The sequence below is a fragment of the Spironucleus salmonicida genome, chromosome 2 (genome assembly GCF_000497125.1).
Source record: "Spironucleus salmonicida strain ATCC 50377 chromosome 2, whole genome shotgun sequence".
NCBI lineage: Eukaryota > Fornicata > Diplomonadida > Hexamitidae > Spironucleus > Spironucleus salmonicida.
In genome coordinates, this window is record NC_090597.1 from 815,802 (window position 1) to 832,062 (window position 16,261).

General features: G+C 33.6%; 8 protein-coding genes across 8 annotated transcripts; 5 read left to right on the forward strand and 3 right to left on the reverse strand. All coding sequences in view use genetic code 6, as the record gives it.

Annotated features, from left to right (window-relative positions):
• Positions 1 to 281: 281 nt before the first annotated feature.
• On the reverse strand, positions 282 to 1,856 carry SS50377_21643 (uncharacterized protein; the record flags this gene model as incomplete). Its single annotated transcript, XM_067905555.1, has 1 exon — positions 282 to 1,856. The coding sequence occupies one exon, from the start codon at positions 1,854 to 1,856 to the stop codon at positions 282 to 284; it is 1,575 nt and encodes a 524-aa protein (XP_067766872.1).
• A 3,975-nt stretch (positions 1,857 to 5,831) lies between these two features.
• Positions 5,832 to 6,761, forward strand: SS50377_21644 (Transmembrane domain-containing protein; the record flags this gene model as incomplete). Its single annotated transcript, XM_067905556.1, has 1 exon — positions 5,832 to 6,761. The coding sequence occupies one exon, from the start codon at positions 5,832 to 5,834 to the stop codon at positions 6,759 to 6,761; it is 930 nt and encodes a 309-aa protein (XP_067766873.1).
• Positions 6,762 to 7,254: 493 nt separating this feature from the next.
• Positions 7,255 to 8,796, forward strand: SS50377_21645 (Cysteine-rich membrane protein 2; the record flags this gene model as incomplete). The annotated part of the gene is made up of 1 exon (XM_067905557.1): positions 7,255 to 8,796. One exon carries the CDS (start codon positions 7,255 to 7,257, stop codon positions 8,794 to 8,796), a length of 1,542 nt encoding a protein of 513 aa, XP_067766874.1.
• Positions 8,797 to 9,331: 535 nt separating this feature from the next.
• SS50377_21646 (Cysteine-rich protein) lies at positions 9,332 to 10,423 on the forward strand (the record flags this gene model as incomplete). Its single annotated transcript, XM_067905558.1, has 1 exon — positions 9,332 to 10,423. One exon carries the CDS (start codon positions 9,332 to 9,334, stop codon positions 10,421 to 10,423), a length of 1,092 nt encoding a protein of 363 aa, XP_067766875.1.
• A 1,293-nt stretch (positions 10,424 to 11,716) lies between these two features.
• On the forward strand, positions 11,717 to 12,724 carry SS50377_21647 (Cysteine-rich membrane protein 2; the record flags this gene model as incomplete). The annotated part of the gene is made up of 1 exon (XM_067905559.1): positions 11,717 to 12,724. The coding sequence occupies one exon, from the start codon at positions 11,717 to 11,719 to the stop codon at positions 12,722 to 12,724; it is 1,008 nt and encodes a 335-aa protein (XP_067766876.1).
• A 1,024-nt stretch (positions 12,725 to 13,748) lies between these two features.
• Positions 13,749 to 14,036, reverse strand: SS50377_21648 (uncharacterized protein; the record flags this gene model as incomplete). The annotated part of the gene is made up of 1 exon (XM_067905560.1): positions 13,749 to 14,036. The coding sequence occupies one exon, from the start codon at positions 14,034 to 14,036 to the stop codon at positions 13,749 to 13,751; it is 288 nt and encodes a 95-aa protein (XP_067766877.1).
• A 36-nt stretch (positions 14,037 to 14,072) lies between these two features.
• Positions 14,073 to 15,356, reverse strand: SS50377_21649 (uncharacterized protein; the record flags this gene model as incomplete). The annotated part of the gene is made up of 1 exon (XM_067905561.1): positions 14,073 to 15,356. The coding sequence occupies one exon, from the start codon at positions 15,354 to 15,356 to the stop codon at positions 14,073 to 14,075; it is 1,284 nt and encodes a 427-aa protein (XP_067766878.1).
• A 349-nt stretch (positions 15,357 to 15,705) lies between these two features.
• On the forward strand, positions 15,706 to 16,212 carry SS50377_21650 (Ras-like GTPase superfamily protein; the record flags this gene model as incomplete). The annotated part of the gene is made up of 1 exon (XM_067905562.1): positions 15,706 to 16,212. One exon carries the CDS (start codon positions 15,706 to 15,708, stop codon positions 16,210 to 16,212), a length of 507 nt encoding a protein of 168 aa, XP_067766879.1.
• Positions 16,213 to 16,261: the final 49 nt, after the last annotated feature.

Sequence of the window (16,261 nt, forward strand, 5' to 3'; positions counted from 1 at the left end):
ATATAATATCAGATTGTAATCTGAGTGCAATATAAGTATTCATTTAAATTTTATTATTTAAAAACAGAGATATGTAATATGATAAAGAAGTAACAGTTTAAACTTATAAATTTATCAATTATATTTAAGAACTTCAAAATTACTTATTTTTTGTAGAATACTTATAGGCTTTAGACTTAATATTCTATTTTCAAATAAAATGATTAAAGAAAATTGTATATATTTATCACTAAATTCAACTCATACAATACTTTTCAGTATATATAAGTGTTATATTTAAATCACTTCTAATGAACAATATTGAAATGCATAAGAAAGATTATCATAGTTACTAGCAGTGATGCTAATATGAACATAGTAATAATTCCATTTATGAATATTCTAGGCTGTAAAAAGTTTAATATTTTGTTCACAAAAAGAGATTAACCTCCAATAGTAAGTTTTAATTCTGATGGATGTTCTTCAGTCAGATTACGAAGTTATTGCGGTGTCGCAATAAAGCAGTATAATTATTACTCATTTGGAAATTTAAATACGTTAATTAACCGCTACATCTGTCCGGATGTTTCCCATTCTAAGATAAGTTCTATGCTATCTTCAGTTAGTATAAATCCATCGCGTATTTTTATATCTATGCATGCATGAGTTTGCATACATAATAATACGACTGGACTGTATTTATTTCTTGGAACTTAAGAGTAATACTTAAATGATTCTACTGGTACATCGTCGAGAAATGTGTCGTAGTAAATTAGCCCTACCTAACTATCAGTGTATTTGCTAATCTCTAGCAGCTTATCGGTGCATTCTTAAATTGTTGTTTCTATTTATTCGTCACATCTATATACTAGTTTTTCAAGAGCTTAGAATTAATCTTAAAAAATCGTAAAACACTATATTTAAGATGAATTACTATTTTCTGTTGCTATACAAATATCTACTGAAACACTATCATGGTTCTAATTGACATTTAGTTTTTCAGTTGTCAATGTTTATTCAATTTCAATAGATTAATATAATGGACGAATTATGACATTGGAAATGGTACTAATTAATATCTCTGTTGTGAACTATGTTATTAGTTATCTTAGTACGAAATTCATAGTAAACTTAGTTTCTTGTTGGAATGTTGTACCATCTTGCTTAAATGCATTGGTTGTTTTCTTAAACGTCTGTTGTATATTAACGTTATAATAACCAAGTGGAAATAATATTTATAGTAGTTCTGGAATATATTTTGCACATTTATTATCTTTGCAGGTATTATTAGTTTTGAACCACTCGACATATGTATCTACGAGTTTTTCTTCGAATATCTAGTCTAGTTATGTGCCAAGGTTTATTTGCACATTAGATGTGATATCTCCGTCTGTATCAAAGCTACATAATACTTATGGAAACCTTTGTATGGTAATATCTGAAGTTACGGTATTATAGAATAATGAAATATTTTTAAAGCAATTACGCCTATCAAAAAAATTAATGCTAAAGCGAATTATGGTTCCATCTTACATAATGTTATCATTCTTAGATTCTAATTTAAAAAAGGCAACTGAGAACTAATTAATAGTAGCTAAATCACCAGAAATCTTAGTTAGTGTTAGATCTATGTGTTCTTCTTTATAAATATAAAATTTAGAATCAAATATTATTCCACCAATCTGAATTTGAACCTTAACATTTTAATTTACAAAAATTTAGCATGATAGTTTATCAATTATACTAATAGATTTATCTTATAGCGCACTTAATGTAAGTTCTTCGGTCTGCGCACTATATACAACTACGGTATCTGTGAAGCAATTTAACGCTAAAACTAGCAATATCATTTTATAAATAATCTGGAATAATATCATTTATATTGAATAATACTTAATTTTATTATAATGTTTTTACTATAATGTATTTATTATTAAGACTACTATAATAATTAGTAAAACAGAAATATAGAACTATACATATTCAAATCTATAATATTTATTATTATATAATAAGTTTATTATAAATATATTTGATCATGAGTATAAGTATAAAAAACCTTAGTTTACCTTGATACTGACTTTATTAATTATTTATTGTATATAAATAATAATTTGAATATTATTTTCATAATATATTTATTTCTTATATTATAATTTATATTCTATGGTTCTAATTTTTTGAACTACGGTTATATTATATATAGAGACTAATATTCTATAATGTAAAGGCTAATATTATATTTTATATCAAGATTTAAACTGAATATATTCATTATTTTGGATTATTAACAATAGTATGAAGAATAAATATAGAGATGATTATTATAATATTAATATATTACAGTTGAAAATTTCTATATGACTGTAAAAATATATACAAGTTAGATAAGATCTTAATATTATTATTAGACTAACAGAATGAAAAATTTAATATAACAATACTATCTGTATAATAGTAATATAATATTTATTATCCAGTAATACTGAATAATATGAAAAAATAAGTGAACTTAGTTTAATATTATGAGTGATGATTTTAAAATTCTAATTCCGGTTCTACCTATTTAAAATTTATATAACAAAGTATGCATATTATTAGTATAGTCAGCTTCATTAATAATGACAGAAGTAAGAATTTGCTCAGTTTAAGATAACAATTGCTTGGTTGATTAATATTGTCCTTCACTGCAGACTACTAACCTGCAATGTTAAACATGTTCTAAGACAATAAGAGAGCATTATGGTTGTAACTGCGTAGACTTTAAAATGATTAAGAATTGTTTAAAATGTTAAAATGGAAGATGCGTAGAATGCATAAATCAATATTCACTGCAACCTAATGGCACGTGCTTTAAATGTGTTTTAGATTGTTTACGCTGTGACAAAACGTAATGCTTTGAATGTATAGACGGTTATAATCTGAATTTATGGACTAATTAATGTGGGTTTCCATGCGAAACTAATGCTGATTGTAAATATTACAATATAGGCTATTGCAATAAATGTTTAAAAATCTGTGAATTTTGTGACTAATAATGTACTTAATGTTCTACAAAAGAATTCTGCACGAATTGCTATGTTGGAACAACTTTATTTAATGGAATTTGTACAAAATAATGTATTAATCGTGTAGTGGACCATTACTGCTTAAATGGAACATTAGCACAATGTGATGAAAATATAACTTCCCAATGTTATTGTAATGAAGTTTAAAACTGTAGAACTTGCAACGAATCTAAAAATGGGTGTGCATCTTGCATGCCAAATTTTGTAATGGTTGAAAATGATAGATGTACCTAGTGCGAATCTGGATTCGAGCTAGTAGGTAAAATTTGCAGTCCAGTAGAAGATTTAAATCCAATTTGTCCAATTCCAAGTAACGACACTATTGTTTTTAATATTTTGTTAGGAACATTAGTAGCTTTATGTATTATTTGGGGAATGCTCGATATTATTTTATATAAAAAGATAAAAATAAAAAGTAGTGAGGAATTTGTTATTTTAAATAAACAAAAGCTTTCTAATACTTGATTTAGATTTCAGAATATGTTGTTAGTCAGATTTGAAATATCTAGATTTTTAATTGTATGAATGATACTAATTTTAGGTTTATAAATATTTAACTAGATCATAAATTTTGCAATTTCATAATATGGTTTAACATAATATTAAAATAACATGAGGATAATTATACTAGAGTATGCGAACAGCATATACATAGATCAAATAGTACAATTATGATAAATTGAGAATACTAGTCTATAGATAACGCGGAGTACCAGTAATAGTCAATGCCGTGTTAAATATTATGATAGTCAGTTTTGTCATTTTTGATAACTATAAGTAAATATTATCTGCAGAGGCAAAATCAATTGCTACAGGGTAAACATTACAGAGATTCATTAAGGATTGTTAATTACTGATTATCTAAAATAGATAGAGCGTAGTCATGTATGATAGCTAAAACTAATAATAGTAAGGTATATACTAGAAAAATGCATTTCACGAAGAATTAGAATATGCTATTTAATACATGCATCTAGATAAAAACTAGACTTCAATTTGATATATACCAGTAAATTGATTAGAATATCAAGACTAATCTTAGATATAGAAACTGCTAGTTAATTATTATGTTTTTCTTGTCTTATATAAAAATTAGCTACAATAAAATGACATATGCGCCAATAATCTGAAATAAGTCCTCTCTCAATTGTACTTAGAGCTATTTATACCATAACATAGCGCTTGTGTAAGATTGGGTATATAAAGATTGCGCTAAATGCAGTTAAGAGCGTGCAATGTGTTCAGGCAAATACTATCATAAATTGATTGTGAAAGTTAATATAATAGAGAATACTTATATTCCTACAATAATGTTGTCACTATTATATAAGCCTTTAGTAATATATTAACCCAGATCAAGCGTGCAGAGTATGCTAATATTGCTAATATGAGTCTATGGGATCATATGATATTTGTCTAAAAAGTAAAATCCAATAATAATACGATTGCAATTGCTATAACTCTAGATACTGCTAATTTGCAAATCAGTAAATATTAAATGACATTCATACTGACACCAATAACATAGTATCAACATACAGATAACCTGTGCAGCCTGCCTCCCACGCTATTATTTCAAGCTAATTACGTTTAAAATTATTCCAAGGATTACTATCTGCTCTGCAAAGAGGATTCATCTCCGACGATGTGTGTACCAGTTGGATATACAATTTTATTCACTCAGGAACTTCTTGGAAACCATTTTAGTTAGGTAATTGAGATATCTACTAATATCAGGTTTCTCAAAATTTCACACTTTGTGAAGTTGAAAATAGCGATAAATGCTAAAATGATACGGTATCACCAGATAATGAACGCCATGTATATTGAATCATCCAAAATAAGGAGGAATGTGCTAGATACAACATATATAATTATTAACCCTGATCAAATGATATGAGGAAATGGAATAAATGCGAAAATGGTTTATTCCTTAAAACGGGTACATACAAGATATAAATCATGAACAATTATAATTTTGCCTGTGGGTGTCGAAGAGCTGCACTAACTGTGAGTTGAAAAATTAGATGAAATTCATACCAGGTTAGTAGGCTGCGTGCTGTGCTTTTTTTAATGTGCGAAGAAGGATGGAAAATATGTTTCATACGCAGTCAGGAGCTCAAGGATGGTGAATTCTATCATGGTGGAAGGCATATCAAGTGTGGTACCGATGGTATATCCTCTTTGTGCACATGTGGTAATCTTCACACCTGCTTGCTCCGTGATTGGAGGGCCTCCACCCAGTGCATGAGAGGCTTCCTTTTGTCTGATTTCGCATGATACGGAGATGCTACTGGATATTATCTAGAGCAAAATAGCTTCATAGAGTACTTTGCACTCTAAAGCAGCAAACCAGCAATATGATCACAGGAACTATTGGTCGAATAGTGGTCGATAATAGCTATGTGGCTACCGGCTAGGTTATCTACTTTAAGGAACAAGCAAGGTTCTCAGCTATCCCAGTACTGATAGCAACATCTTGTACCCATGACCTATGAAATGACGATATTAATCCATTATATTTTATTTTAATTGGATTCATAAAACAATAAGGACCATATACTGTGTTATACCCTAGTATCATATATTAATCCGCTTTTGCAGTGTAGCTGTAATAGGAGTTTTAGTATTTTCATTTTTATTCAAAATTTATTATATACAATAATATATAATACTTAATTAAATTTTAATAAAGAATCGCGATCGACCGCTAGTTTACTAAAACCAGTGCTATGCTCAAAAATTATATTAGCAATATTTTCGATTACTATAGTGAGCCTAAGGATGGGGAATTATAGCTATTTTTAGGATTAAAAACCCCCACCTACGCTTGATTACAGTAGCATATAGTATGTTTTCTTGCTAAATATATTATATTTAAATTATATTACTAAGTTAATATTAGCGCAACTAGCGGTTCATGCCTTCTTGACGGAATATAAAGTAAGGTTGGCCCGAAGGCACATGCAACCACAATTCTTGCTACCACTCCACCAGGGATGCTGCCAGATACCGCTAGTGGTGCAAAACATCAGGGTGCTGACTAGATAGAACAATCTTCACATTTTTCACATTTTTTAGTTTCACATTTGTACTCAGGGAGATAATAACAGCATTTAGTCTTATCTTTGGCTCATGTATGACGGTTAGCAGAGGTTATGCACCTGCAAACAGTTGTTTTGGGTTCAATTCTGCAGGCAGCGGCAGCAGTCCCAATATATGCACCACCCTCCTCTAATTCCCGTTCACAATATGCTATCATCTCAGCTAATTATCATCTGGTGTACAACGAGGCTAGCATAGAACAAATCAACACTATATGATTAGAATTTCCACTTTCGACCTAATTTTCTCCAAATTTAGTTAATTACCGATACCAATCTGTACACACATCGCACAAATTCGCTATATTCCTGTATCCTGCGACACAAATATCTCCATATTTCAGGAAAAAGTCTCTCTAACATATTTAAATACTTTTCTATTATAGCTCCCACAGGCACACCTCAAAAACGCTTCTACTGCCCAAATGACCTGTATTTCATTCACTGCACTTCTATACACATCCATCTTATTTAGCACATGATGATTCAAGTATTCGCGCTGAAATCCCTTCCCGCGCACGGTGTATTGGACCTTTTTCGCATTTTGCTGCTATTTTAACAGTTTTTGTATTTATATACTTTGATGCAAATTTTGGATTTAATCGATTGAAACGCCTTTAGTATCTGAGAACGTATACAGCGGAAACTAAATTTGCACCTTAAATACGCTAAATTTCGGTATATTATATGTGTATAAAAACAATGATTTGCAACTGAAGATGCATATCAATAATATATCGCTCAATACAATATATTGATAAATAATTTAATATAATATACTTTGAATACAGTCTAATGAGTATATATTTTAATATAAAATAATAATATAATTATTATATTTGGATAAAGATTTCACATTACATGAAAGTTTTTATTGTAATGTAGTATTTTTACGGATATAATTTTATTGCCATAATAATATTTTTATTATTTAATCGTTAAAAAGAAAAACATTACAATTTATATATATAGAAACTTTAAAAACTATCGTTTTTACTTTCGCACAATAATAGTTATTATAGGTAAAAACATGGATACACATAATAAGATTTATATTAATTCATATATATATAAATATATATACAGTTTTTCGTATTTATTAAATGAACCCGTACATCTGCCCTACAAAAACCTGTCCAGAAGGCACTGCTTGTCCAACCACTGACAAAACAAATCCCCAAATTTGCAAATAGTGCGAAATATTCAACTGCAAGAGGTGCTCGGCGTCTTTACTTGGCAAATGTTAAGCATGCCGATATGGGTATTACTTAGAGAATAATGCGTGCAAGCCGTGCACAGCTAACTGCGAAAATTGTGGCAGCCGCGGATGCTCCAACTGCATCCCAGGATACATAGTTAAAGACGGTTAGTGTGTTAAATGCGTACAGGACTGCAACATCTGCAGTGGATAATGGGTATGCAAAGATTGTAACCCTGGATATTTTAAAGATAGATTCCATAACTGTTAGCCCTGTTCCCTAGGTTGCAGTGAATGCACTAGCAAACGGTCCTGTAGCCGATGCTTACCTGACCATAATTTTATAAATAAAGTGTGCCAGAAATGTCCAGAAAATTGTACAAACTGTGAAGATAATAAATGCTATGAGTGTGTAGAGGGTTACAGAGCAATAGATGATGTATGTCAGCCTTGCCCAGAAAGCTGCAAAAAATGCTCCAGCCACTAAGAATGCTAAATTTGCAAAGATGGCTATTTACTTGATATGAAGTCTAATACGTGCACGCTCTGCAAAGCCAACTGCCGCGCATGTTCGTCGAAGGATGTATGCGGCCTCTGCAAAGACCACCACGATCTGGTTGGTGGTGAGTGCGTTCCGAGCGAATGCAACACAAATAACCTCTGCGGACCTACCTAGTTCTGTGATGCTAAGAGTACTGGTTCGACTTGCGTTAACTGCATGGAAGGGTGCGATAGCTGCAATACTTTAGAGGTTTGCAGTAGATGCTCAACTGGCTACTTGAAAAAGGATAATCGCTGCCTAAAATGTTCTCAAAATTGCTAGCAATGCTCGGCAGCTGATACATGTGATGAGTGTTTGGATGGATATAGATTCACTACGGATGATTAGTGTGTAAAGGATTAATGCACGAGTATAAGGGGCTGTCCTGACGGCCAGCAGTGCGAGAAACTGGACTCTGGGAATGTATGCATTTAGTGCCCTGATTTATGCAAGGTTTGCTCTGACAAAGACACCTGCACTGAATGCTTTGGTCACGCACGCTTTAATTCGGATAGAAAGTGTGTCTAGGATTTCTGTAATGAAATGTTCCGTTGTGCATCAGGATCTTTCTGCCAGTCATAAATTATAGGTAATAGATGTCAATAATGCCCAGATTATTGCCTGGCCTGTGATAGCGAAATTTCCTGCACCTAATGCAAAAATAAAGCATCTCTTGTAGACGGAGCCTGTCTGCCATTAATAAATAAGATGAGCAGCGGCTCTATAATCGGAATTGCTGTTGGCATAATAGCTGTAGTTGGCATTGTTATAGGCGGAGTAGTATATGCTGTTTAAATGAAGAAAAAATCTAATTTAGTTTAAAAGAATAGTAATGTAAAACCTAATAAGTAAAACATATAATTTCAAATTGACGAATCAGTAAAAATACTGACCAAAACTGAATGATGAATTCCCTCCACTATATTTCAATATATATTTGATAGTTTTTAACTGAACTTCGACTTCTCTATCCTCTAAGTACAATCTGTCTCATACCCCCAAAACGCAAAAAGCAAATTTCTGAAATCCGAAGCAGCTACACTAAATTAATAAATATTTACATCCAACAACTCACTTTCATCATTACTACCTCCACTTCATTACTGTTTTCCGCTTTGCGATTTTCGCCCTCCTAAGATACCAGAAAACTCCACCAGAAGCACCCAACACGACCGATTTAACGGCCAGCGAAATTCCTAATACTGCCCCAGAAGACAGACGATTACCTTCTTCCGCACTCGCAAAGCAAAAAGCTCCTACTGCAACAGCACGATCAGCGCAATTAGTGCACGCATCATTTCCAACTCTTCATCCTGATAAGCATCACTACACATATTTCTGTACGCTGCTGCGTAATTATCCAATTTTCTCAACATTAAATCCGCAAATACCTTTATATCGGGTCTTAAAATGGCAAAAAAATACTACCAGCACGGCGCAAATGGTCATAAAATTCCGTCTAAATTCTGTAGTTCGCAGCAGCGCAAATCTCGAAGAAGGAAAATCAAATGCTGAAATTACATGTTTCCTTATATACGTGATAGTAAAGGTTCCTACACGAACTGTGCGATTAATTGCGTCAAGATTGGCGAAAAGTGCTAAGTAGAGAACTGCCAGACCTGTTCAATGGACATAAAAATGTGTGTAACGTGCAGAAATAATTTCTGTTTTAACGGTGGGAGATGCGAGGTATGCCGCGATAACAAGTCAGAGTGCCTGGATAAATTGTGTCACATGGGGGGGAAATGCAGATAAATACAAAAACTTCGTCGGTAATTTTGGCCCTAAGGAGGCTCCCGCGTGCATTGAGTACCTGGATGGATTTTTCAGGTCTGAAACTAGGGGTAAGCGTATTTGTGCCGCTTGCTCGAAGAAGTGCATATAGTGCACATCAGTAGAGGTGGGCAAGGCCTGTTATGGCGCTAATTGCAAGGTCTGTTCTGTTGATAATAATAGCTGCGGTACATGCAAAACTGGTTACAAGCTCTTTGGCGGGAAATGCGAGTTGGAGTGCAACACTGGCGATATAGTCTGCACAGTCAACCAAATCTGCCTAGACACCTGCAAAACATGCTAGGAAAACTGTACGAGCTGTTAGGATACCGTGACCAACTGCAAAAGCTGCGTTCCTGACTTTGCTTTAGATGGCAGTTCATGCGCGGCGTGCTCTGCAGGCTGCACAGATTGTGCTGGAGACAAGAACGTGTGCAATCTCTGTAAAGATGGCTATTTCGGCATCAACGGGGCCTGCTAGTCGTGCGAAATGAACACTACCGCGCAGTGCGAATGCTCTGGGGCAGCTAACTGCGCAACCTGCACAATTGCTAAATCCGGCACTTGCGGCACCTGCATCGCCGGCTACAAAATGTCAGCTAGCAACACATGCTTTACCGCATTCAAATGTACCAGTGACGTCTATATGTCCTATTTAGTAACGCTAATACATACATTGCAGAGACTCATTGCAAATACAGCGAATTTTGCGATATACCAGACTCTGGGAATACTTGTATTTGTTTCATGCTTCCTGTGAGAACCCTACTAACTTAAAACAGTGCACAAAACTACGCATGATATTAATACAGGTCAGACCTGCACTTGATATAGCGAACCGACCATGGGAGTTTACAAGCATGCATAGAAAAAAATTAGCATCTATTGTAACAGCTCATTATAAAACTACCTATATACTGTCCTATTGCTGATAGGTTTGCTACCTACCAGGATATTCCAGTATCAGAATAGAGCATGCCCAACAATACTTTGTAAGTGTAGAATAGATAATCTAGCGTGTACACAGCTTGAGTAGATAATCGTAATTGTATTTTTATATATGAAAAATTCACTGGGAAATTTACTAATAAATTCGTAATTTGCCATACTGGCTATCCCTTGAAAGAAGATTTTCACAAAGATTGTGCAGTAGGTAGTTAAAAAGTTGACTATACCTGTTATTAAACGTTAATAAGCTCGAGTATAAGTCTATCAGTAGCATGTTGGCTGGAGTTATAATAGTAGTGGGCTCGCTTATTACTTCATTAAGAAATAAAGAAATGATGTTGAATAATATAGTTTTATAATATGAAAAATTACAGAATTAAATTGACAAAATAGAAATTTTAATATCAAACGCTTGATAATATTAATAACTTATATTGCGATTATAGAATATGTAGCGATATTTAATTTTCAAATTTTAGGTTGATAACATTAAGTGATACTGTGAAATATTTTTCTGCTTAAAAGATTAAGTCATGTGAATTGATAAAAACTGAAATTCTTACAGTTTCTATAACTGTGCGATTTTGATGTTTTTGAAATAGAATGTTGCGCTACGGATGAATTGGGAGTGAATAGCTAAACATGCAAAATTATAGATTTTATTTCTTAGTTTTGCTTGAAGTCAATCTTTACGAATAATTATTAATTTTGTCACTATCAAAATCAAGTTTTTTTTATTTAGTTAATTTATTAACCAATTTAATGTATAATAATAAAATAAAAATTAATAAGTTTTTGGTATATTTGGTCACTATCGAAATTTAGTAATTAATGATTTGAAAAGCGTAAAATTTACATTCAAATTTAATATTAGCATGATAATAATCACAAATGGAATATAAAACATAAGATTGCTTTTTCATTTATGATGCTAATATTATAAATAAAATAAGTTATTACTAATGTATTAAGAAGTGTATTTGAAATATGTGTTTCATATAAAAGTATAATCACTTATTATTTAAAGACAATAAGAAACCGAAACTCATATTCCTTATGCATATCCAATATGAATATAAGAATAACTATTACATTTATTTTAAAAATGGACAACAAATGTACAGATTCTGATACGACCACTTGTAGTACTGGATTTTTCTGTCCTGCTAACGCTGAGGACAGTGGTACTGCATGTACGGCATGTTCTGCGACTTGTGGCACCTGTGCTGGACCTGATGCCAATATCTGTATGTCTTGCGCCGACGGTAAGTTTATCAGCTCCGGTACCTGCACAGCCTGCGATGGTAAATGCACGAAATGTGCTAATAGTGCTACTGAGTGCAGCGAATGCAAACCAGGAAATCTGCTTTCTGGAACCACCTGCGAAGCCTGCCCGACAAATTGTGAAAATTGCGCTGGAGACAAAGCAGTATGCTAAATATGTTAGAACAGTTATTTTTTAAAAGATGGTAAATGTACTGTGTGTAATGGAAATATGACGGAAACATGCACGTGCGGCGACGCAGTTAACTGCGCTACCTGCAGTAGTGGCGATAGCAAAATGTGCGGAAACTGCATCACTGGCTACGACAAGCATACAGATGGTACCTGTACTATCTGCGATAGGGATTATTTAATGGTAGGAATGGTGTGCAAAAAATGCAACGATAAGTGTGCTACGTGTTCCAAAGGCCTTGATTTATGTGATACATGTAAGCCTGGTAATCAGATTACCATCAACTAAACCTGTCAGGCTGATTGTAATCCAGTGCAAACAGATGGATAAGCCTGCGTTGGGACCGGTACTACAGCATGCGGAAATGAAGCCCAAATAACGGAGTGCAAGTGTACAGATGCGAAGAACTGCTTAATCTGCGGAACTGATAACACTAAGTGCGGTTCCTGTCTGCCTGGATACAAGCTAGAGGCTGATGAATGTAAAAATTGCGATGATGGGGTTGAACAGACTGGAGACTTCTGCTTCGCCCCCAGAAAGGAATCTGGGAACCTCTCAGGCGGTGCGGTGACCGGAATTGTGATTGCTGTGCTGGTGGTAGTAGGAGCTGTCGGAGGGGGTCTAGCGTATTACTTCACCAAGAAGGCGAAGAAATGATCAAAATATTACAAAATTAATAGAATAATATATAATTTTATTTATATTTAAGTGTCAAGATTTATATATACATTATAAATTCTATTATTGACTAAACTATGATAAATAAATATAAAGTACTATTCGCCAGAATAATTTTATAATTTAGGCTCAATAAGTCGTTAGTGATGCGCTCACTTATTCTTTCTATTGTCAGCAATTAAATTTGATATCAATATTTTAAAATATGTTTAAAATATAAATAAAGTTTCCATATTCAGTTTTTGCAATATTATTATTTATATATACAGAAATTTGTTTAACAGTGAATATCATAACTATATAATCATATATTCCCGTATTGCTACATAAGTCTCATTAATATTACTCTATATTTAGTTAATTTTCCTTTACGAATATTGTAAATGATGTAGTATACTATGCAATAATGAATAATAAAATATATTCATAAATAATATTTTTATGCTTTATCGTTTGTTAACTAATACTGACTCAATTTACAAAAATTTATATCTAATGCGTTAATCCGCTTACAATTATTTCAACTTTTATTACATCATATTTAATTTATGATAATTTAAACTCTTTATTTAACATAAATAATAAGTACAAAATTAAAATTCATTATTATATTCAGGCTGACGTTAAATCGCATTTTATGTCGTAGTTTGATATTTTAATTGTCAAATATTAAGTCTATTTACACAAAATCTAAAATTTATGTAGTTAAGCGACTGATAGCCTAAGTATATTTATCCTATACTACTCTTGCTTGTATAAACTTAATATTTTAAATAGGTTTTGCAATAAAAATATACTCTCAATTTGGAACCCAATACATAGGATTCATATTCGCTATTTAAGCCTTTCCGTGTTATTATTTTTACTTATTTGGAAGTTTAAATTGAAGCCCTATGCAAGAATTTTAACTATGCAAATTATCTATTAATATACTTTATAATTCAAATACCAATTATTTGAAATCTGTTCTATTTGCAATTGAAAATTACTACAACACTGCGTCTCACTAGTCCAATCTAGCGTTAAGCGACACGCAAACTCCACGAATTATGCGCAATGCAAAATATGATAAACTGATGTTCACATACTCAAATAACATTACTTTTAGCACCGGAAGCTAACTAACTTTATTACTGCATGCAATATTTTACCATCTGAAGCATAGACTATCAATTGCGGCAAACTTGTGCGATATAAGCTAGCAATGTCGTCTAGATTCAGTTTCGTTAAATTAAGTTGGTTTCATTTTCATTTCTATTAACATTACAATTCCTCCCATTGATATTCCCATTCTATTCAACTTATATCACATTCCCTTCCTCCCCCTTCACTTCACTCCATTTTTACTCAGAAATAGTAGCCCCTCGCTAAATTTCCCCCCAGGACCCTCGCTAAAACGCCCAATTTCGCTCATGCAGCCCCCGCAGCGCACCCAACGCGATCCTGCGTCCCCGCTTTTGTAGTCAAGAAAAATGTGAATTAGAAATTGATTTTCCACTCCTAAAAGTGCGCCTTTCCGCTTCTTTGCGATTAGCTCGAGCTCGCTTTTGCAGATCAAAATGCCGCATTTTGCGCAGCAACTCGGCCTCGCGACGCTGCTTTCGGCCTTCAAATCTTCGCTTTTTAGCGCGATTTGCGACACTTAAATGCCGTTTTCGATGGTCGGGAACCGATTTGAGAGAGGGAGTGAAAAGTCGAATTTGAATTAGTTTTCTTGAGTAATTTTTTCGCTCAAAACCGCTCCAATTTCCGCACTTTCGAGTAAAAAGCATTCAAGTTTCCGGTGCGCTGATAGTTTTTCGGACGAAATTGCCAAATTTGAGAGCGAAAGCGCTTTTTTAGATAGTTTTTTCAGCAAAATTGAAGCGGAATTTTCGCGTTTTTCGAAGACGTTTTGGAGCTCATTTTCGAGGCTTTTGAAGCGGTTTTCGACCTTTCTGATTAGCTCGACTTTGAGCGATTTTGCCTGGTCCAGCGACAGGCTTAACAGGTTCTTATTCACCTCGTTAATAGATAATACTTTGTGGAATTAATTTTTGAGGCTCACGACCAATTCTCGTGTTAAATTAGATAGTTCTTGAGTATTTGCCTTCATTATATCATAAGCTAAATTAATTGGAAGAATGGTGTAGTTGCAGTAGGCGTTATTTTCAGAGCAAAATTCGCAAAGTAGCTGGTTCAATTCCGGGCAGAAGTGTGTTATTTTTTAAACTTCAAAATTGCTTTTTACGAGCACAGAGCTCTACAGGGCGCTTTGGTGGGTGTCGCACATGCACGCTAGGGGCTATATTTGCTCGTTGATGCGCTCTCGAACGTGGGAGTGGAAAACTGAAATTGAGTGGATTTCGAGGTCGCACTTCTCGCAGAGTAGGGTATCGCATGCACGGCAGGCGACGGCGGCGGTAGCACTGCAGTTCTTGCACCTTTCAGCGGGCCTGACTCTGGCGTTCTGCAGTGGCTGGAAGTCGAAGGGGCAGGAGCAGTCAAGCGCCTCCGCGCAGCACGCCGCGCAGAACGCGTGTCCGCAGTCAAATTCGCTGAATTCGTCGCTCGCTTGGAAGCAGAAATCGCAGTAGCTGCCGAACGGGAAATCGGGAAGCTCAGGATGCATTTTGCGGAGCGGAGTTAAAAATACTAATTGTATATAGTTATATTAATATAAAATTACGTGAAATGCGAAAAAATATATAATTACTAAATAAATCATATAATAATAAGATAAAATATTGTGGAGGAAAATTTATGATTATTTTAATGAGTAGAAGACAGGTTGAGTTGGGAAGGCAAATGGGTAAATTATTACGTAAGATAAGGGAGAGGTGGGGTTTGATTTTGTATACCTAGGTTTGGAAACAGATCGGTAAAAAAAACAATTATGTTGAAAAAAATCTGATTTGTTGTATTAATCTATAATAATGATATTAAGTATGAAAAATATCTATTAATAATTATATATAATAATGGTGTAGTAATTAATGAGTATAAAAATAACAGTTTTGATTACTGGGCCTGCTGGAGCTGGAAAGAGTCAGTTTATGTATTAGCTTCTAGATAATAGTTTTACTGAAGTTCATGTATCAATGCCTCAAATTGCACAGAAAGTACTAATTGGACATCCACTGTAACCATACGTAACATTCGCTGAAACCGAGTTAAGATTTTATTAGAACGCAAATATTTGTATTTTATGTATTGACGTGAGAAAACCTTATTTATTGTCCTAATAATACAATTTAACTCGTCAGGAATTGCCCAACAAAAACTGCCTACTTACAATATTAGGGACATTTTCTGATGTTGCTGATAAGGCATAAATGGATAAATTTATGTTATTGGGACAGAAGCTTGGCCATGTTTTTCTGTGTAGCAGTAAGCTCAGGATTGGGGTTGAAGAAGTAATTTTGGCTTCCATTAACGAATACATCGAAAAGTATTTTGTTTTTGACTGCAGCGTTAAGGGGTTATGAAGTACAAATAGAGGAATTACTAGTTACTTGTTGTTTTTAGTTAACTGTA